The sequence below is a fragment of the Stylophora pistillata genome, chromosome 9 (assembly GCF_964205215.1).
Source record: "Stylophora pistillata chromosome 9, jaStyPist1.2, whole genome shotgun sequence".
NCBI lineage: Eukaryota > Metazoa > Cnidaria > Anthozoa > Scleractinia > Pocilloporidae > Stylophora > Stylophora pistillata.
In genome coordinates, this window is record NC_142527.1 from 24,763,188 (window position 1) to 24,784,746 (window position 21,559).

The window sequence follows — 21,559 nt, forward strand, 5'->3', positions numbered from 1 at the left end:
TCAACAATAATTACATGAAGTAGATAATCATAGTCATGTTACTGCTGGTCATAAACAAATCGTTCTGCTAAATCTGAAGGCAACAATGGCGACCCGACTGGCGAACCAAACTATATCTACTCACGGGTTATCGCGAAGTTTACATGCAAAGTAAGAAATTTAGGGTTTATTTTTCGATTAAACTGATTTGAAATTAAAATTAAGTCTTTTTTTTCTTTGAAGCTACATAGTTTTGGAGAGTCCATCAACACAATAATTATAATTATTACACCACTCGGGCAGTCAGAGGGTCAATAACTAAAATCAACCAATCAAAATGCTCTATTGCCGGTCAATATTCTCTCAGTATTGGACCGGGCACTGTCCCGAATGGTCCCGAATGATACCGCACTTGTGTCCCTTTGAGCTTCAGTCGTATAATAAATCTCTTATTAACCAAGCTTGCTCGGGACCGTACTGGAAGAATATCGGCCCTCGGTCTTTTTTGTACGGACCTCGCTGCGCTCGGTCCGTACTGTCAAGACCTCGGGCCGATATTCTCCCAGTACGGCCCTCGCGCTTGGTTAATAAGATATGTATATATGCGATTGACAACACCTCACTTTGTTATTCTCCAAGACGGAACACACTCCTAATCTTTTTTTCGAAAATGTGGAGATATCTTCCCGGAGTATCGATTCCCAACAAAAAGGATGTAAAAGAAACTCCACAAAAGGCACCTTCCAGAGAGTATGAGAAGACGAGATCGATAAACTAATGGATGACAGGTGGAAAAAGGGAAAGAAGACCAATTTTTAGTTTAATTTATTAGATTCGCCGAGAGGCGGGGACACTGCAACAGCTTGCGCCAATTTACTGCGGGCCCATTAAAGCCACCCATCCCACCCCAGGGGGAGGACATCCATCACACAGTAATCTCGTGTGTGGGAAATTAACGTCTCCTACCCCTAACCCTGCAGGAGAAGGGACCTCCATTTATCCGTCCTTATCCGTGAAGACTAGAATATCTAACCATTTCTTGATGTAATAGAAAGGTATCAAATTCTTCTCAATTATTTTAAGACCTTGAGTGTTGGTCCGGCCTGGGCTCGAAACCTCGACCTCCCACACAACAGTCCAGCGCACTATCTATTGGGCTAACTGGCCTTCAATGTAGGCAGTTCAAGAGAGCGAGCCAGATTAGAGTCAAACCTTAACCTTTCAGACCTAGGATCCGTGGAAGTTGTGGAACATACCGCCGCCATTCTCGAACCAGCAGCTCAACAGAACATACCAGTTGACAAGACAAGGAGGTCGAGTAGCGCGGAAGACATCCTCAGTGAAAAGAGGGATGATGATTTTGGAGATGACGACGAAGGAGTGGTGTCTGACTATGAGTCAGACGCCGAGATAACAGAGGAAATTATTTTACAAAAGCTAGATGAGCTGTGGTATGTAGGCTAGCATTAGCAGAGCAGTTTGTTTTCTGTACTTGAAAAGCGCAGAGACTGGTAATCAAAACATTCGGCGGGGAAACAAAATGGAGGCCAAGCGCTTCAAAATAGATCAGGACAATAATGGAAAAGTTCAGCGTGACAGCGAGCGGACTACTGCCACAAAGCTTGCAGAAACACTTATCTATATCGTCCCTAAAAAGATTCCTAAAGCGAGGCTACAAGTTTTAAGCAATCTGGCGCAGAAGAAAGGGTTTCCCCTATCGGAACGTTTCAGGTTTGTTTGCATAGTATAGACCTCAGCTGAGTTACTATAATAACTCCTCGAGGAAGAAAAAGAGAACTGTAGGAGCGATCTAGGCACTTGGTAAGTAATACTGAAAAGCCAGTGTGCAGAGAAATTTATAGATCATACCTACAATATTCAGCGCGACCTGCACAGAATGCCCTCCGCCTCGAATTCCGGGGTAAGCGGCTTATAGTTAACAAATTTTCTTCTTTTGTCCAAGAGTTGAAAACTATCAGATTATCTTGGGAAATTCCTAAGTTTTTACCATGAAATATGTAGAGATCTGTTCATTCAATTAACTGATAAGAAATATATATATATATATATATTTTTTTTTTTTTGCTGTCACTTGAAGTAAATGATGTCTCAAAAATTTTCTTTTCAGCGATTCAGTGACACATATAGTCACTGCGTACGACACTGTGGAAAAAATTCATGCTTTCCTAGAAAGGTACTCAAATGAAGCAATAAGTGGATGAGTTTATTTATGTTCCAAATTTTTTATCTAAACATAAAAGAGTTGGGGAAAAGGGAGAAAGCTATTTAAATCAAAATGCAGTCAAGGGTTTGCGTAACGAGTGTTGAGATAAAGCTTAAACAAAATAATTCTCAGATATATACTCACATCTAAAACATATCACAACCATGTTGACATGCTTTGATCTAAATGTACTAGTTTACTAATGAGAGTATACATAGCATTTTTTCTGTTCATTTTTAAAAGCCCTCTTTGAAGCTGTTGCTGGTGAGTGTGAAACCTCAGATCCTACCCGTGCATCCTCTCCGTACTGGTTAGCTAGTTAGCAGGGGATGTTATTTAATTCCCAGAAGTGATTAACATGTAACTTCTCCTTATAATATCCATACGTTATCCAGTTAAGGTGGCCAAACACAATTTTCGTGCACGCTTTTGCTGATGTAATTCAGCGCACGCACAAGGATTGCAAAAAACAAACATGCCATCAACACTGCACAGTCATTTCAGTTACTCAACACGTACCCGCACTATCTGCGCTATTTTTCTCTCTAGTTGGAGCAGTGTATTGAAGGTTTTAATCTTTTATTATAAATATATGTTAGAAAAGTTAACGGTGCAAAGAAACCAGCAATTCTTAGCTTTTTCGTCGTTACCGAAAGAAACCAGTTAAATGCAGCACATGTGTAGTAAGTCAAAAAATTGAGATTGAATGGAAAATTACAAATATGCCTATTTCTCGAGAACCACTCATTGGGATTTCACAAAATTTGGTACGAAAATACTTTAGGAAATAAGTATTAGCCAATCTAAACATTTTCCTAATACTTATTTATGTCTCAACAACCATAGTAATTATGTATGGGAATCCCAGAGGTATAAAGGGTTAAAAAAAACAGAAAAGCCCTGAATCAGTAATGGTATAATTAACAATTATTCCACGAGCGCGCGTTGGATATGAGATGATAGATAGCCAACTTGGCGCTACGCGCCTCGTTGGCTATAATCATCTCATATCCAACAAACGCGAGTGGAATAATTGTTTTATTAAAAACGCTACATTAAATTATTAAATTTTATTAAATTTTTAGCTCCCTTTCAATTTTAAGCTTATGCATACGCTTACCATATCGTAGTTTATGGTATATTGGCTGATATACCATAATGGCTAAGCCAATGAAAAGTCTTGAATTGCATTATCCAATGATCCAGTTTTTAACAATTATAATTATTATGGATCTTTTTTGTGCAAGAGAAATCAGAAACAAAGAAACATTATTATTAATACCAAATTTTATACTCTTTACTAGAGATTTTTTTTATCTCAGTTTTATGAGCATTGATTACTTCTTTTTTTAGGCAGCCTGCAAGAAATGTAGAAGTAGTGAGTCTTTATTGTAAGTAGAAGTCTATGTATGTACATTATAGGTCAATTATCAAGCTTCTCGCACCAGAGTTTGTTTGGGAAATCAACCTTTTCCCTCAGATTGGCTAATTACTCTTTGAATGCACTGGTACCTTCATTTCTGTGATGTCAATATGACTGGCAAGTTCTTACTCGAAGTATAATGAATCTCTGGTGAATTTATCTGAATGTACAGGGAAAAAAAAAAACCTGTATTCAAGACTTCAGATTTTTCCTGATGGAATCATCTCAGTGCATATAAATCCATCGATCACTTTTGTCTCACTGAGTTATTGCCATTTGATTGATTGTTAATTAGGATATAATAATGTTATTGCTTATATTTTGATCGTCTGACTGTTCACCAGGGCTAACTGACTGCATAACAGAAGGCAAAATAGTTAATGTTACTGACAAAGTTAGGATCAAGTCTGGTGGAGAGTTGACTTCGCAGAAATCTTGTGGGTATGTTTTACTGGCTAACTTTTTTGGAGACAAAGCTAACTAAGGCCAGAGATTTTTGTTCTCGAGAACCTGTATACTAAGGGTGAACCAATCATGCCTGAAAATGTCTAAAAAATTCCACAAGATCTTTGAAATAAAACTTTATCAGGGTGTTTGAATTATTTTCAAACTTTAGGGTATCTTGAACCAAAGGTTTTGGTTATTAACAATGATTTACAGTACTTTCACCTTTTTATTGATGGAGTTTTGAGTTAAAGTTCACCTTTTAAAACCATATTTCTAGGCATGAGATATCTGTTGGCATGCATGAGCTGGTGTAAGATGGAGGTTTTCTTTTTATGACTAAGAGTTGCACCCAAGGCACCCAATAGTATGTGAAAAAGTCATGATCAATACAACAATGAACAAAGATAATATAGAACTTGAATGCCTAAATTATGTTGGTTATAGGTAAAACTTTTAATTTGAAGAATTAAAAGTGGAAGACTGGTTCATGATTACTACTAATTATCCACATGCTGTTTAGTGTGACGCCTTCTTTGACAGGATATAATTATAATACTCTTCACTCTCCAAAGGAGTTAGATCTACTCATCAAGATTTCCTTATCCAGAGCTCTTCACTTCTAGCACAAAAATGTGGTTTTAAATGTGTTTGCAGTGTGGCAGAGGCAGAAAGCAGCAAGTTGGAAGAAACTTCATTCGGTGAATATCAGGTGGCACAATGTTATGATTTTCTTATCCATATTCTAGTCGTGTCTTTGCTATCCAGTAATATATTATTTGATATTCCTATTGAGTTATTTTCAATTTGTAGATTTTGCATTTTTTCCTTGCAGGACACAAAGTTTGTTTGCCAAAGGGCAACGCCTTTGATCCACCATAATACCAAGTTTACTGTAAGTATATAGAGTGAAGGTCGCTATATATGAAAGCTGAGCTAGAAAAACTTTACTTTTGATATGGCCATTCAGACAAGCAATTTTATGGGATTTAGGTAAGGTGTTGGGGGGGGGATGATGTAGTGGTACTATGGTGAGCTTGTAGGACTTTAAAGGTTTAACCCCTTCACACCCATTAGATCTCATTAGTAATTCTCCTTACCATTTGCCATACAATTCTTATGGTGTTAGTTAAGAGAATTTGGTACTGGATCAGCTGATAATCACCTTATTGATATCTCTCTTTATTCTTGTTTCTGGTCTGCTTGATTTTGTTTTGATGTTATGAAGAGAGATTTTGTCTTGGTCACTCATGAGACTGTTAAAGCTCTAAGAGAGGTTCATGTATGAGTCATGTTGCCATCAATTTATTGTGTCCTTGGGTGAGACATTCATGCCTTAATTAAAGTGCCTTTATCTGCCCAAGAGAATGAATGGGTATTAGTGAACTGTCTGGGAAACCTGTCTAAATCCATAAGGGTACCTGCAGTGGATCAGTGTCACAGCTACGGAGAGCAGGTCAGAATACTCGTAGTTGCTCTATGCTGCAGAAAATGGGATGAGCTCTAAGGGTGTAAGGCCATGAAGCTTAGAGGGCACACCCTATCTTTGCCAAGTGGATTTAAAATTGTCAATCCTAAAGTATGATGTGATGAAAAAATTACATGACTGTGTCTCTCTTTATTTCTTTTGTTTAAAGCAAGTTAGACTGAAAATAGGTGCAACTGAGTGAAATTTATGCATTTGTACACTTGCATTTTGACAAGAGAGTAAATGATTCTTTACGTGGCTCCTTTAATTTCTTCAGAATGCATTAGAAATACTTGAACGGCATGCAGTGTATGTGGACAGTAGTCAAAGGGATTCCAGAGCACTTGCTTTCAGACGAGCAGCTTGTGCACTCAAGTCTTATCCAAAGTATGGTACAAAATACTCAAAATGTACTAAAAAAGCATTGTTATAGTCACTTATTCTTTATGATCATTTTCTTGATCCTCTCAGTTCAATCTACTGGTATTTCTTTTTTGATTAAATCAAATGTTCTGTAGACAGATCACTAGAATTGAAGAGGCATCCAAACTGAGCAGTGTTGGAAGTCATAGCAAGAAAGTGATCCAGGCAAGTTTGTCAATATATGGTTAGCTTTAATTACTAAATGAAATCTGGCAATCTTTTTTTATTTTTATAACCTATTTATTCTTGCTGAAACAGGAAATTTTAGAAAATGGCTCATCAGATGAAGTTCAAGACATCTTAAGTAGTGACTTTTTCAAGACCATGGAGGTTTGTGAGTTTCAATTAATAAGTGAGTGAGGAAAGGAGGGAGTGGAAGGAGAGAAGAGAGGAGAGAACAACTTGGTCAGTTAGTTTGTCAGTCAGTCAGTCAGTCAGTCAGTCAGTCAGTCAATCTGTAAAGTCATTCAGCCTGTCAGTTAGTCAATCTGTCAGTCAATTAGTCAGTCTGTCAATTAGTATGTGAGTCTGTCAGTCAGTCAATCTGTCAGTCAGGCAGCCTGTCAGTTAGTCAATCAGTCCATCACTCAATCTGTCAGTCAGTTAATCAGCCAGTCAGTCAGCCAGTCTGTCATTCAGTCAATCTGTCAGTCAGTCAATCTGTTAGTCAGTCAGCCTGTCAGTAAGTCAGTCAGTCATTCAGTCTGTCAGTCAGTTAGTCTGTTAGTTATTCAGTCATTCTGTTTGTCAGTCAATCTGTCAGTCAGTCAATCTGTCGGTTAGTCAGCCTGTCAGTCAGTCAGTCATTCAGTCTGTCAGTCAGTTAGTCAGTTAGTCTGTCAGTCATTCAGTCAGTCAGTTATTCAGTCATTCTGTTTGTCAGTCAGTCAATTTGTTAGTCAGTCAATTTGTCAGTCAGCCAATTTGTCAGTCAGTCAGTCAGTCAGTCTGTCAATCAGTTGTTCAGTCAGTTTGCCAGTCAGTCTAACAGACAGTCAGTCAGTCTATCAGTCAGTTAGTCTTTCGGACTGTCAATTAGTTTTTCAGTTTGTCAGACTGTCAGTCAGTCAATCAGTCTGTCAGTCAGTCAGTTAGTCGGTTAGGTCAGTCAATATGTTGGTCTGTCAGTCAGTCAGTCAGTCCATCCATCTGTCTGTCGGTCAATGAGTCATTGAGTGAGTTAGTTGGTTTAAGCCCTGCCTTCTGTCTGTCTGTCAGTTACTTGGGCACTTAGTAAGGCAGTTAGGAGGGCAATTCAGTAGACTCTTAATATTAAACCTTTTCAACTATGATACATTCACAGTTATTCTCATCTATCTATGGGTGTGGACCTGCGACAGCTCGGAAGTGGTATGAGAAAGGCTACCGCAGCATAGCTGATGTACTTCAGGCAGTGTCAGATGGAATGAAACTCACTGAACAACAGGCTATGGGTAATGGTTTGTAATATATATTAATGAAAAAATCTCAGTCTCTAATTCAAGCATGGAACTTGCAATCAGTTTCAACATGGCTGCTAAGACCATGAAAATATTTAAATACACTTTTACTGGCCATAATGCCATGCCATCTATTATAATTTATATTAATTTATTATAATTTATTATAATTTATATTCTGTGTCTTCACTAGCTTGTGATACCTTGCCTTCAGATGCTCAAATGTTAACAATAATGGAGAAGACATTAATTTTCATGAATCAATATACAGGTTTTAAGTATCACAGTGATCTGGTTAAACCTGTTCCAAAAGAGGAAGCTTTCCACATTAAAGACATAGTTATCAAAGAGGTAGGTTTAGTTAAGGAGGAGTAAGCAGTGAAAAGATGTTTCATTTCTTTTGACTGGATGATTTTTTTGTGCCTGTATAATACAAAGGCCTCAAATTGTACTTAGGGGGATATTTTCATAAAGGATAGTAAGACATGCACATGTACAGGGAAATGTTACTAATCAATAATAATGAACCTACAATTTCCAATTGCAACACTCTTTCCACAGCTATCAAAAGTTCAACCAAATTGTATTGTGGAGTTGGTTGGAGGCTATCGTAGGTGAAAAAATTGTTTCTTTCCTAATCAATTCATTTATTGTTTTTGATCTTTACCTCATAAAAAATACATACAAATCCTCTATTGCTGAAGTCTCAGCTTGAAAATAATTTTGATGCAATGTCTTATTAATTTTTGTCTTTCCATGATGCAGCAGAAAAAGACTTTGATTTGTATGTTTAACTTAGTTTCATTATTACCATTTTAAAACGACAATAATGATGATCATATGCTACTTAATACACTGTTAAACATGCTACATACCATGTGCCTAGCAGTGCTGTGTGGGACCAGTTTATTTTCACAGTTCGGGTCCAAAAACAATATCATTTACTGATGTGAAGGCCAAAGTGGGAGCAAATAGTAAACTGCCACATAAAAACATTAATTTAATTTTTGCCTATATTTTTTTTAGATAATTTTTTTTCAGTTTACCATCTTAAACAAAGTGTTAATCTATATACTTATAAATTTTAATCATGACATTTCTTGAACCCAATCCAACCTCACTACACTAACTGATAAATAAATGAAAAAAAAACCATGCATCTTCTAAGCCATGAATGAATGTCAATCACATCTTACATTTTTTCAAATGTTAATTTTCTGTTATTCAGTGGGGTGAACCAAGACTCCTTCATTGAATTAAGAGATGTACCACCAATAAATTCTGACTATTTACTTCTTTATTTGAGAATTAAAATAAACTTCAAAGGAGCAGAAAAAAATTCTCTTTATTTAATCATGCAGAGGCAAACCTTCTGGACACGATGTGGACATTTTGATCACGCACCAGAATGATAACAAGGTGGAAGGCCTTTTACAAAAATTGGTTGAAAGGCTCGAAAAGTTGGTAAGTTTAAGAAGTGGTGGTGTTATTCCTTTAGGTTACAGCCAACAAACAAATCTAACAATCTCAATGTCATACTGTTTAGGGTCATATTCATCACAAGGATTTGATGGTAGGCCGTAGCCCACACTTTGAAGGAAGTCAAAGGTATGCTAGTTCAATGACATGTTTAAGAGGGTTGCCTTGTAACTATTTAATAATAATTGTTCTGACAAGTATCATATTTGGAGTTTTTTAGGTGAGTAAAAGCATAAAGGAAGGGTCTCATAAAAGTAGCTTCAGAGGAGGCGTAGGGAATAAAATGGTGCTGGTAGTTTTTCTTTCTTTTTGCAATAATTTCTACCTGCATGTGTCTTGCCCCTTGTGCTTTCTTTCTGCTCATCTTGTGCTTGTCCTTCATTGTCAAAAGATTAAAAAAATATCACTTGCTCTGCAAGCTACTGGCTAAGAGACAGTATGTTTCATATAACTGGTGCAGAGAAGTTCATAATTCTCCTGATGATTCAGATTGTTAGATAGCTTTGTTTTGTGCTGTGTTTGTTGTTCCTTGTCTCAGAATGTCTGGTGAAAATTTGCTGATCCCACCATCAGCAATGCTAGGAAATTTGCGGCAGCTTAAAGGAGCTTTGTTTGTTGGTTTTGAAACCCTTTTACACCATTGGAAAATTCCATTTAATAATCCTCGAACTGACCTTTGATCTGTGAAGTAATTCTTCCTGCTAGGTGCTATCTACATTTACCTAATTATGAATTACTTAATATAAAAGTTCAGTGTTGTGTCTGGATAACAACCTGCAGCTGAGGGTACTTTGTCCGTTAGTTCTCATCTCTTCTTGGTGATGTCACACATATCAAATCACTTCTGAGGGTTCAAATGTTTGATAGGAAACTTAGAACTTAATTCATAATTTGCAACTAAACAAATTCAAGGGATAAGAAATTAATAAAAGTAAGAAGGTTAATAAGTAGTTTAAGATCCAGATTGATTCAGATTGGTCCCAGTATTTCATCCGATATCCAGGGTAGAGAAGGACATTAAACCAAGTTCCTGTTAATTACACTATAAATTATAAACAAATTAAAAATAATGAGTGGCATATGTTCTATTTTCACAAGACAGGTGGGCCATATGGACAGTCTTAATCATTGCTTCTGCATGTTCCAAATGAGGAAAATGTTTGGAAATGAGAGGGTAGAATATACAGGTATGCAAACCACTGGTGAAGCTGGCATGACAGGCTCATCCACAGGTGCTTCATCCCCTGAGCAGATGGCGGCTACAGTGAGGAGAGTAGATTTGATTGTGACTCCATATAAACAATTTCCATTTACCCTTTTAGGGTGGACTGGTTCCAAGGTACATGACTTTGTCTTTTAGCAGTGTGAAATAAATTTCAGTCATAAGCTACCCTTTCCCCTTCCCCCTCTGCCTAAGTGATGAGCCGTCTTAGCTACATCCCACACAGGCAGCCCAAGCTCACTACTAGAAAAGCGGACGTGACTCTTACAGTGTTGCGCAACGTTGTATATTTATAAAGGTTTGTATGGGATGTTATCGGTTAATGCCTTATAAGAGAGAAAAATGTCTTGTTTTGTAATAAAATGGACTTACCTTATTGCCTTTTTGTTTTCTTTGTTGATTCACAGCGTCTCAGGCCATTTTGAAGCATTTTCAGTGAGTTAGCACTATTTTGGTGTTCAACTGCTAAAAAATAGTACTAACTCGCCGAAAACACTTAAAAATGGCCTGAGACGCTGGTAATCAACAAAGAAAACGGTAATTGTGAAGAAGAGCTCCCCAAAAAACCTGTCGGCCGACAGTCGGCCGACTGTCGGCCGACAGTTGACCGACAGGCGGCCGACAGTCTACCGACAGGTTAAGAAAAAAGAAAAATTGTGTAAAAAACGAACAGTTAACGTGACATAACAATCCGTAATGGTGATGTATGACTCGACAGACTTCACCTACTTACCGATCGACGGCAAAGTTGGTAGTATGTAAAGAAACGTTTCTTCCAAAATGTTATCAGATGCGTATAGGATATATCACTTGCGTAATTTACAACACACCAGACAATCTAAGAATCGCATAGGAAGATAATTTAATCGAAAACTCGGCCAAAAACTCTGAAAACCATAAGCTACGTATCAATACAAACACTTTCGTTCCAATCGCCCAACAATGCAACGCGGCCTCTTATGGTATGTTAAGTATGTATGTATGTATTTGTTGCTAGCATCGTAATCTATCTTGCAGGTTTGGGATGAATTGCTATTTCCAATTTCAAGTTTAATAAATGATACAACTGTGAATCTTTTTACTCGTTATGTTAAGTAATAAAATACTATACGTAACAATTCGATAATTAGACTTGGATGCGTGATGCGATAATTGATTTAGGAGCGCGCCGCTAATCTAATGTTGAACAATACACATGTTGGTTCTGTCTCTGTCGGTTCAAGACTTTTTTTTATTTGGTGGCTCCTAAAGGAGCCGTTTGTTTGTAAAACTAAGTAAACTTAGTTTGGTGGGCAGAACTCTGCGATGGCTTCGAGCAAGTTGTCAAACGGATCACCAGGGTAGCATTTCCGCCAGTTGAACTCGTCGAGGTAGCAGACACCAGCAGACGGCAGACATACGGGTCAGCACCCACGGCCTGGCCAACATACACGAACGATATGACCAGGTTCTCCAGACAATGAAAGAAAACAAATGCAGCATGGCCTGTGCCTTCCGTCTTGCAGGCTGTCCTCGGAGCACACTACGAGACTTCGTGGCGATAGCAGAATTGAAAAAGGTCGCCTCGAGGGAACTGGACCTCGTCCTCCGCGACCAAGAAGTTCAATCCGTGCGAGATCTGGAGGTTGCCTGTCGCAAAAGACTTCGGCGCTACATCCCGGTCATGAGCAACATGAGGAGAGAGAGGCAGCTGTTGCCAATGAAGTTCGCGGCACGATTTTACGAGTGAAATATCTTGTATATTTCACCACGCACAAAACGGCTCCTTTAGGAGCCACCAAATCTTGAAAGTCAATTGTCAACGTATTAAACATGTTGGATGTTGTATCAAGCGAGGCACGATTCTACGAGTGAAATATCGGATCACTCAACGTTTCTGGTAAACCAGACCAAAAACTCTTGATCTAAAACGACCACGATACCTCGTTTTGCCACTCTGCGACAAACGCAAATTAAAAAATTAATAATTTAAACCCATATGCTTTTGTAACGGCAAACTTAGAATCCCTAACATTGTGTGATCGTTTCACGGACAAGCTACCGACAAGGTACCGACAGGTTACCGACACATTACCGACAGTCGGCCGACTGTCGGCCGACTGGCGGCCGACAGGTAGCCTATATTTCAGGCAAAACCTGTCGGCCGACAGACGACCAACTGTCGGCCGACAGACGACCAACTGTCGGCCGACAGACGACCAACTGTCGGCCGACAGTCGGCCGACAGTCGGCCGACAGTTGGTCGTCTGTCGGCCGACTGTCGGCCGACAGGTTTTTTGGGGAGCTCTTCTTCACAATTACCAAGAAAACAACAAGGCAATAAGGTAAGTCTATTTTATTTCAAAACCAGACATTTTTTTCTCTCTTTTAAGGCAAACTGATAGCATCCCATACAAACCTTTATAAATATAAAACGTTGTGCAATGCTGTAAGAGTAACGTCCGCTTTTCTAGTAGTGAGCTTGGGCTGCCTGTGTAGCCCATAGCATCTATGTGAACATCAACCAAAAGGAGGTTTCTTTCTCAGAATCTCCGCTGACAAGTTCCCCCCCCCCCTCTTATCTGCCTTCTTATTAGAGAACTCAGATAAATCTATCCATTGGTTAAATTGCTAAGTGTTAGTAAAAAGTACTCCTCTATCCACGCAAAGCAGACTTATCATTAGATAGAATTATCCAATCCTTGCCCAATGAGGGCACAAACAGTAACTGATATTTGAGATTCCTTTCTCGTGGTGCATAGCTTTGTGATTAAGTATAGCTACAACAACAACAACAACAAAAACTTTATTTGCACCCTGAATTAAATTAAATTTACATTACAAGAAAGTAATAAAACAAATAAAATAAAGTGCATGGCTGCCAAAAATAACCAGCAGGCTAATAGAATTGAGCAGCCATAGCTCTAAAGATAGACCCTCCTTTGCTGACTAAGTAGGATCATGAATACAATCAGTTGTAAAAATTGCAGTTACTGTACTTTACTTTTCTCTTACTAGCAATTTAATCGTTCACTGAGAGACTATGCATGGAAGGTGTTGAAAATCAAGTTGTCAAACCATGGAATGTGGGATCATAATAACATTGTTAGTACCAAATTGAATGAGAACTTTTTGATTTGTATACAATATTTTACTCTATAGCTCTTTTGAGCACAGTAGCAGGCATGTCTAATGCCTTCACCACATGGCTACTCTGAGATGTAAACAACATCATTTTGTTTATTGTCTTTATTTAACTGACACAAGTGCATTGGTTTTGCTTGCAGCCTGTTCGTCAAATAGAGGCCACATCAGAGCAGGAAATATTTCATGAACTGAAGCTGGAATACAGAGATCCACATGACAGAAATGCATAACTGATGTTATAACATTAATTTTTAAGTGTTGAAAACAAGTTATTAGAGTACACAACTTAACCATTTATTAATACCACACAAGCAATGCAGCTGGACCATTCACTTTGAAGATTACTCTGCTTTGCAATTGTAACCGTTACATCTACAGTCACTGCAAATGCCGCCTTACCCTGCATGCAAAGCAGGAAGATCAAAGGCCATCCTGCTTACAATTTAACCCTTTGACCACGGTCTAATTTCTCCTTATAATATCACCCCTATATCAAACATTAGGGTCATGAGAATAAAGGAAATGATCACCAACCAAACCTCATGATTATTATACAAATTCTCCTTGTCTACAACTAAGGAAATGTATGGCAAATAGTAAGGAGAATATAATAACTTATGTTAGGGTCTAAAGGGTTCAAGTGGACAAACTTTTTGAGTTACAAGGAATATTGCAGGGGGAGGTGAGGGGCCTTATGCTCAGAAATGGGTAAAAGTAAAGAACAGTTCCCAAAAGATACTGTTGGCTGACTGTCAGCCAACAGACGGCCAACTGTTGGTCGACCGTTGGCCGACAGACAGCCAACAGTCAGCCAGTAGTTTTCGTTATGTTGCCGACTAAAGTGTCCGCCGGCCGACAGACAGCCAACTGTCAGCCATGTGTTGGTAACCTGTCGGGGTAAAAGTGAAGAACAGTTCCCAAAAGGTACTGTTGGCTGTCTGTTGGAAATGTGTAGTGACATTTTTCTGACAATGGTATCAAAAAATTTTGAGACCAGTTTCCAATACAATTTATATTTTTATTACCAGTTATCAAACTTTACAGGTTTGGATGAAGCTGAAAAAATAAACTCAAAATTAAAGTATACCTTGTCTATCAATTTTGTGTACTTCTTCCCTGATTAAATAAGTTTTAATCTGTTCAATCTTTTATTCACTCAGTCAAGCAGTATAATCATAAATAAAGTTTAATATAATTTTTGTTAATAAAAGTAATCTTTAATATGGTATACCATGTAATACATAAAGTTTTTATAAATTTAATTAATTTGCAAATTGTTGGGTTTTGCAGGACCAAATTTTTGCAGTTTGAGGTGACTGAAATTTCTTGTGGGAATTACTGCAACTAAATGTTTGTGATTTTCTGTTCAAACAGCAAAACATGAACTCGTTGCGAGAGTCTCTCAATAGAAAATGTCAGATCTTAGGTTAAAGGTTTAACGAATTGTGCACAAGCAAAAATATTTAGTGGATTAAAAAGTAGCATACATCATAATTAATATATTATTCATATTTTTGCAATCAATTATAACTTACAGTACCTTTTTTTGTCAGTTAAAGACATGACCTGCATGGTATGAATTGTATAGTTAATTGGTACCTTCAAGTCAAATATAAATTAAATAGAGGATATTCCATAGCCGTACAGGGACACGAATTTTATCTTCAAGTGCTGTAAGTATCTCGACAGAATCAGAGATACTTTCAGCACGAGAAGATAAAATTTATATCCCCAAGCCGCCATGTAATGTTCTCTTTATTTTATAGATATCCAAAAGCTCTGGAAAGGAGAAGACTGACAGAAATTTTTATAAAAATAACGACACATTTGAAACTAAATTTAAAAGACATGTTGAACGACCCAAACATGTCTTATAAATTTAGTTTCATGTGTGTCGTTATTTTTATAAAAAATTTATAGATACTGATGAAATTTCCACATTATACACAACTTTTTGTTAATTCATTTTGGAAACAGCAAAATAGAGCTATTAAGGTGGTCAGTATTGTATTATAGTGTTATAATTCTTCTGTTCAGTTGTAACAGAAAAGTTACCAAACAAAGGAGCGTTAAGAGTTACACATAGCTAAAACTTATATTTCACAAGCTGAAAAAGATTCCCAAAAACAACACTAGGTAAATACAAAAATTTTAAATAGTTACTGTTGGAATGTACTGTTAATCATGGTACCGAAAAAAAGGACCTGCCACTGAAAAAACACAGTCAAGAACACACAAGCCCTAAAATACTATTGTTCAGGAATGGTTGCAAAATGTAACTCTGAATAAATAAGTTTTGCACACCAATATTAATTTTATTATTAACTAGAACCAACCGGCCTCCACATGAACATGGTGTTTGAATGCAAGCAGAATCTGTACCATAAGTTAGTAATAAAAAAGAAGTATAAAAAAAATTCATTGACATAAAGTTACTAATTTAAAAGAAATATTTATTTAGCAGAAATCATCTGCATCAATTTAATACTTTCATGCCATTGTATAACTTTGCTCTTCCTTGTCCCTAAGTGCATCTTCCACCTGAAAATAGAAACAGAAAATGTCATCAGTTTTTTTGCCAAGGAAGACTGGAGATAGAATTGATGTTAAGTGTTTCATTTTGTCAAGTTTTCCCATTTATTTGGCTGTATTGCATGGCAGAGAGGAACACTGTGGGAGAACTTGGGTGTCTTTAACCATTTAACACCCAGAAGTGATTGACATGTAACTTCTCCCTAAAATACCCTTACATTATCCAACAAACAGGTAATGAGCATATTCAAACTTGTCTGGTAGAAGTTATCTTGATCTGAAACCAAATTCTTATAACTAATTTACAAGGAAATGTGTAGGAGTTAGAGGGGAGAATTCACCATTTGATCTTGGGAGTTAAAGACTTAGTAAAAACAAAATACAGACTGACTAGAGTTCAGTCTGCTACTGCATCTCCTCACCTTAGAGGAAACAAGGGAGAATGTAAAGTCAGCTAGGGAGCTGGTGAAAAGTTATCTAGTAAGCTTTAACAAATCACCAAGGCAGAATATTCACCTCACTAATAATTATAAATTGGGGATTATTAGTTGATCCAATACCAAATTCTTCCAAGTACAGCTGTAACACTGGCAGACAGTAAAGGAGAGTAAATAATAAGACCTGGGAGTGAAAGAGTTACAGATGCGCTATGACTGTGCCAGGCCTGTGTTTACATTGTATTATAGAGTCTACATGTACACCAGTTCAAGTTCAGCATACCTTATTTGATACGATTAGAACAATGCCATTTTTCAAAAACTCCTTCCTTGTTTCAGCAATTCCGTCAGGTGACACTCCACGGCAGCCATCCACTATAACATGAGTTCTAAAGCCTTGCTCCCAAGCATCAATTGCTGAATGTTTCACACAAACATCAAACGCTAAACCACACAAGTACACATCTGTAACACCACGGTTGAGAAGATCAACAAATAATGAAGTCTGGACACAGTCCGCATTATCCCAAAATGCGGAATAGCTGTCGATACGGGGATTGCTACCTTTCTTCACTGTTATATCCTCTTTGCCAGGAGGCTGGCCAAAAAAATAAAAAAAAGGAAACAGCTGGTGTCATTTGGAGGGTAAACAAAAACAAAATTGTGGAAAGATAAAATTTCAAAACTTAATCATTGCTGTTGAAGACCATTCACATTTCTAATACAATACTCCACAGTTATTTCTCACTAGTCTTAGCTAAAGCTCTCAAAACATATCTGGTGCAGCAATAAATACAGGGGATCTCTACTCTAAGAATGAGATAGCACCTACAGTCGTAGTGTAAGAAGGACAAGGCATTAAAAAGAAGGATTCATTCAAATATCACTCATTTTCCAGCCCTGTTGTGGTTTTGCCAGTGGGGACCTTGGGCTTTGGTTCTCTTTATTTTCATACAGCAACCATCTTGGTTTTGTAGTTATGTTTTGAGCTCAAAATAAATTATCTTATTTGATGACTCATTCCTGCTTATTCAACTGTTCTGGTACCAAGTACACAAGGAGCAAGTAATTAAAATCCAATTTGTGTTCTATACCAAAAACACTACATACCTTGATTCCTTTATGCAGCTCAGCTCCCCAGCTGTCGATAACACAGTGTCTTGGCCACAAAATTTGATTGATGAGAGGAAGTTTGTCATAAACAACAACATCAAATAGTTTGGCTTGAGCTGAGCTTACAGGACTAGTGGAGTGCAGTGGATACAAAGACACATTGTCTATGAAGGAACAATGATCTGGTGGATGCCAGTCAAATGTGTAACCAACAACACTAAACAGATTTTTAGACAACAGATCCTCAATCACTGACACTACTTCTTCACCATCTTCACCAGCAGGGCAGTGCTTTAATGCCAGAGACCCACTCATGAAGTCATTTTGGGCGTCAACAATGAGTAATGCTGATAAAGGGTTTGTAGACTGGAAAAAAAAAAATCAAGGATTAATGTGAATTCATAAACTGACAGTTCCGATGAGACTTGATCTTGATAATTTTCAGAGAGTGGAAATTACAGAGATTCTCAAGCTCTGATTGGTTGAGGATTGTGTTGTATATTGCTATAATATCATTGCGTGAGGTGACTAATGCAGGGGCACTAAATTTCAAAATAACTGCCTCCCAAATTTGTCAATGTTACCTTGTGGAAGTGATATAAACACGATACAAGAAAATTAAATTTCAAACATCTCATAGGATACTACATACTAAGCTTAGTGTAGCACTTTTCAAAAGTAAGATAGAAAGTTTTTTGCTGATTAAATTAAATAAACTTGTTAAGTTCTAGAGGAAAGTGGCTGCAACTTGATATGGATAATCAAAATGATTGTAACTTACATTTTTCCAGCTTTCTCTGTTTACAGAACCGTTTCAACAACAGGACAAATTACAACAGAATTCAAAAGCACCTGAGCAGTTATACTAATTAAAAACAATTATTTGCCTCAAGCTCAATGAATAATTGTTAAAAAGTGCAATTATTATTGTAAGACGCATTATTTGACACAGTTTAGTTCACAGTTTAGATATCATTTGGCTGGATACAAAACAAGCATCCTTCCCTGTGTAATGACACGTATCTTTAGTTATTGTAGTAGCTCTTACAGGTTTCCCACAGTATTCCAAGCCTACCAATTGTCATCCTGAGACCTTCAAAATTTTGTGGAAATGGTGAGAGTATAGTTCGCAGATAACTGAACTTTGTGCGTTGAAAGGGCCAGGTTTGCACTTTGGCAGAAGACGCTGTTTAGATTTCTGGGGCAAAACACCTTGTAGTGTCTTGTGATATAAAAAAATCTCTCAAAAACCCTCTCCAAACAGGAGTAAAAATGAGTTCTGATGATTATTTTTAAGGAAGCCTGATAAAGTGCTGTGGGTGCACCAGTGATAGACCAGCTTATTACACGACTCGGGCAGTCAGAGGGCCAATAACTAAAATCAACCAATCAAAATGCTCTTTTGCCAGTCAATATTCTCTAAGTATTGGACCGGGCACTGTCCCGAATGGTCCTGAATGATACCGCACTTGTATCCCTTTGAACTTCAGTCATATAATAAATCTCTTATTAACCAAGCTTGCTCGGGACCATGCTGGAAGAATATCAGCGTTCGGTCCATACTGTCAAGACCTCGGGCCGATATTCTACCAGTACGGCCCTCGCGCTTGGTTAATAAGATATAATTATCCTTTATTCCCATGACCTTGATGTTTGATTCAACAGTTAAACTGTATGGAGAAATGACTTGCACAAGCTAAATGGTTCAACAACTAGTTTTTTCAGTAATCCTTATACTCCCATGACTGACCACTTGAGACAAAATTTTCTTAAGGAAGTGAGATGAAAGAAAAATGTCAATTAGGGGATTATTGGTTGATCAAATTCCAAATTCTCAAAGGTAACATAGGGCAGACAGTAAGGAGATCTTGGGAGCGAAAGGATTAGCTGTGGAACCTCCCCAAGTGGACACAAATGAGTTGAGCCTAGCATAACATAGTTATGATGAGGTACAGGGGTACACTGTACTACTGTGAGTTAGTTCAGGTTGGAAAGCTCTTGACTTCCTAAGCAAAAAAAGGATAAGTAAAAGAAAGCAGGACAGTTCTATATAGTTTGTGGATATCTATTGCCACTCCCAAGAAACACACCTTAATTCAAGGTTGAAAGAAGCACCTTACCGGTCGAAGCCAGTAATTCCACAAGGCTATACAGGACTCTTCGTCAATTCTCTTCTGCAAATAAAATAATTAAAAAATAACATTTGCATTTTGAGGTGTGTGTATAATGTATTATATGCAAATAAACGTGGGAGATCATTCACATGAGTAATAATATCTTTTATTACACGACTCGGGCAGTCAGAGGGCCAATAACTAAAATCAACCAATCAAAATGCTCTATTGCCCGTCCAATATTCTCTAAGTATTGGACCGGGCACTGTCCTGAATGGTCCCGAGTGATACCGCACTTGCGTCCCTTTGAACTTCAGTCGTATAATAAATCTCTTATTAACCGAGCTTGCTCGGGACCATATTGGAAGAATATCAGCCCTCGGTCTTTTTTGTACGGACCTCGCTGCGCTCGGTCCGTACTGTCAAGACCTCGGGTTGATATTCTCCCAGTACGGCCCTTGCACTTGGTTAATAAGATATATAAACATGACATTATAAATAGTACTGGGATCATGTTAATTGTAGGTGCTCTTCTCTGATACATCAGTCAAGGGTCAGTCAATACTTGACCAATATGTCCATCAACATTTGGTTGACACTCGGTCAACACTCGGGCAATGGTTGGGCAATACTCAGATGATAGTTGGGCAATGGTCGGTCAACACCCAGTTGACAGTTGGCCGATACTCGATCAAGACTTGGTTAATAGTCGATGATCAACCGATAAACTATATTGACCAAATATCAACTGAGTCTAGACTGAGTATTGGCCAATTATTGACTGATTATCAAGTATCAGTTCACATATCAGTCGACAACTGATGATAATAATCCCATTACTGTATAGTGATCGTTTTCACTGTTATGCATTGAGAGATCAGAAAGATAAGGTTAAGAAATTGCAATGTTGTAGGAGATACGTTAAGGAAGCACTCCTCCAAGTTTGAGGTCTCTTTATTATCCCAAACCTAAGATATTCGTCGAAATGTTTTGTGCAAATTTACAGAGCCCAGTATGGAGCCCAGTATTTCCTAAAAAGACTAAAAATCACCAGATAAGTCTATTTTTCGACAAACGCGATCGGAGCTGTATGTCACGCAATCATCATAACTCTGAACTTCAAACTAAGCTACTTTGCAAACCAAGCACGCTATATGGCTGAAAATTTGAAAACAGATACAAATTTAGATCCCCTTATGCCTGATCAGGATAAAAATTTTGGTGGCTCTTTAGTTTTGAAGATGTCACGTGATAATCAGCAATTACGTCACAGGAACCCTGTTGACTCTACCTATACGTAATTACTGAAATTATTTTTGTAAACTAACCGCTGCATTATAATTAAAAAACTATCATGGCTCTTTATTTTTGGATTTTCGAATTTGAAGATGTCACGTGAAAATCAACAATTAAATTTGCGTCATAGAAACTTTATTGACAAACTAAATGCTGCATATAATTATGTAAAATCCAAATAGTTTTGGTAACGATGCTGTAAAAAATCTAATCACTATAATCTCACGAGTTTTGCAATGATCGAAGTCAATGCACGTACAGACACGAAACTAAGCAGTACTTACCAAACACTGACAAAGCTGCCTTCGTATTTCATTTCTTTGCTCTTCGTTCAAGCGATCTTTCCCCAGTAAGGAGTCCAACCAGCTATTGATTTCGTCTTCTGGTACATCACAGTATTTCGAGTACTTTCCTGAGTATATATTTAAAACTACTTAAGGAACTATTTATCTTCTCGAAGAGTGCAATTTAAAGTTGCAATGGATATTGCGCTGAGTTTGTACAGGCGACTGGTTTCTTACAAAGCAAGGCTATAATAAGTAATTACCTAGAGAGGAACTCTTGATTGAGTTCAGTATGTTCTCTCGGACTAATTTCAAAGCACTTTCGCCCTCTTTTCCATTTTTTCGGTAACCATCAAAGAAGCAGCTCACAGTTTCCAACGACATGCTCTTTAGTATTTCTTGCCGTTACAACAACACGTAGTGGAATAACTATGCAGCCAGGCCTGGACTCTTTTCACCCAAGGCGGACAAGCTCATTTGCTCACGAGATCTTGTGTTACACTAATGCTAATTATAGGAGTTTGTGTGAGAACTTAAAGGACCTTTCTTATTCTAT

General features: G+C 37.7%; 2 protein-coding genes across 3 annotated transcripts; one reads left to right on the plus strand and one right to left on the minus strand.

Annotated features, from left to right (window-relative positions):
* Positions 1-1,470: 1,470 nt before the first annotated feature.
* Positions 1,471-14,311, plus strand: LOC111336409 (DNA-directed DNA/RNA polymerase mu). 2 transcript variants are annotated; one of them, XM_088732769.1, is made up of 17 exons: positions 1,473-1,710; positions 2,108-2,173; positions 3,557-3,594; positions 3,971-4,067; positions 4,728-4,782; positions 4,906-4,965; positions 5,816-5,925; positions 6,057-6,126; positions 6,220-6,291; positions 7,265-7,394; positions 7,672-7,751; positions 7,962-8,014; positions 8,762-8,864; positions 8,947-9,008; positions 9,978-10,218; positions 13,099-13,185; positions 13,368-14,311. In XM_088732769.1, exons 1-17 carry the CDS (start codon positions 1,520-1,522, stop codon positions 13,455-13,457), a joined length of 1,605 nt encoding a protein of 534 aa, XP_088588895.1. In that variant the 5' UTR covers positions 1,473-1,519; the 3' UTR covers positions 13,458-14,311. The 2 variants fall into 2 exon arrangements, with proteins under 2 accessions (XP_022798248.2, XP_088588895.1); XM_022942513.2 differs by having other exon boundaries at positions 1,471-1,710; positions 4,728-4,965.
* On the minus strand, positions 14,225-21,432 carry LOC111336408 (uncharacterized). Its single transcript, XM_022942508.2, has 6 exons — positions 21,267-21,432; positions 21,004-21,131; positions 19,430-19,483; positions 17,307-17,675; positions 16,480-16,794; positions 14,225-15,768 (listed from the first exon to the last, which is right to left on the minus strand). The coding sequence occupies exons 1-6, from the start codon at positions 21,385-21,387 to the stop codon at positions 15,718-15,720; spliced, it is 1,038 nt and encodes a 345-aa protein (XP_022798243.1). The 5' UTR covers positions 21,388-21,432; the 3' UTR covers positions 14,225-15,717.
* Between the last annotated feature and the right edge of the window lie 127 nt (positions 21,433-21,559).

Excerpts from the sequence above, each read along its gene's own strand:
- LOC111336409 (XM_022942513.2), top strand. The coding sequence starts at position 1,520 with ATGGAGGCCAAGCGCTTCAAAATAGATCAGGACAATAATGGAAAAGTT. Across the intron at positions 5,926-6,056 it reads GCACTCAAGTCTTATCCAAA|ACAGATCACTAGAATTGAAG; the intron begins GTATGGTACAAA and ends AATGTTCTGTAG. Across the intron at positions 6,127-6,219 it reads ATAGCAAGAAAGTGATCCAG|GAAATTTTAGAAAATGGCTC; the intron begins GCAAGTTTGTCA and ends TTGCTGAAACAG.
- LOC111336408 (XM_022942508.2), bottom strand. The coding sequence starts at position 21,387 with ATGTCGTTGGAAACTGTGAGCTGCTTCTTTGATGGTTACCGAAAAAAT. Across the intron at positions 17,676-19,429 it reads GGAATTACTGGCTTCGACCG|TCTACAAACCCTTTATCAGC; the intron begins GTAAGGTGCTTC and ends TTTTTTTTCCAG. Across the intron at positions 15,769-16,479 it reads TTCTAATCGTATCAAATAAG|GTGGAAGATGCACTTAGGGA; the intron begins GTATGCTGAACT and ends TTCTATTTTCAG.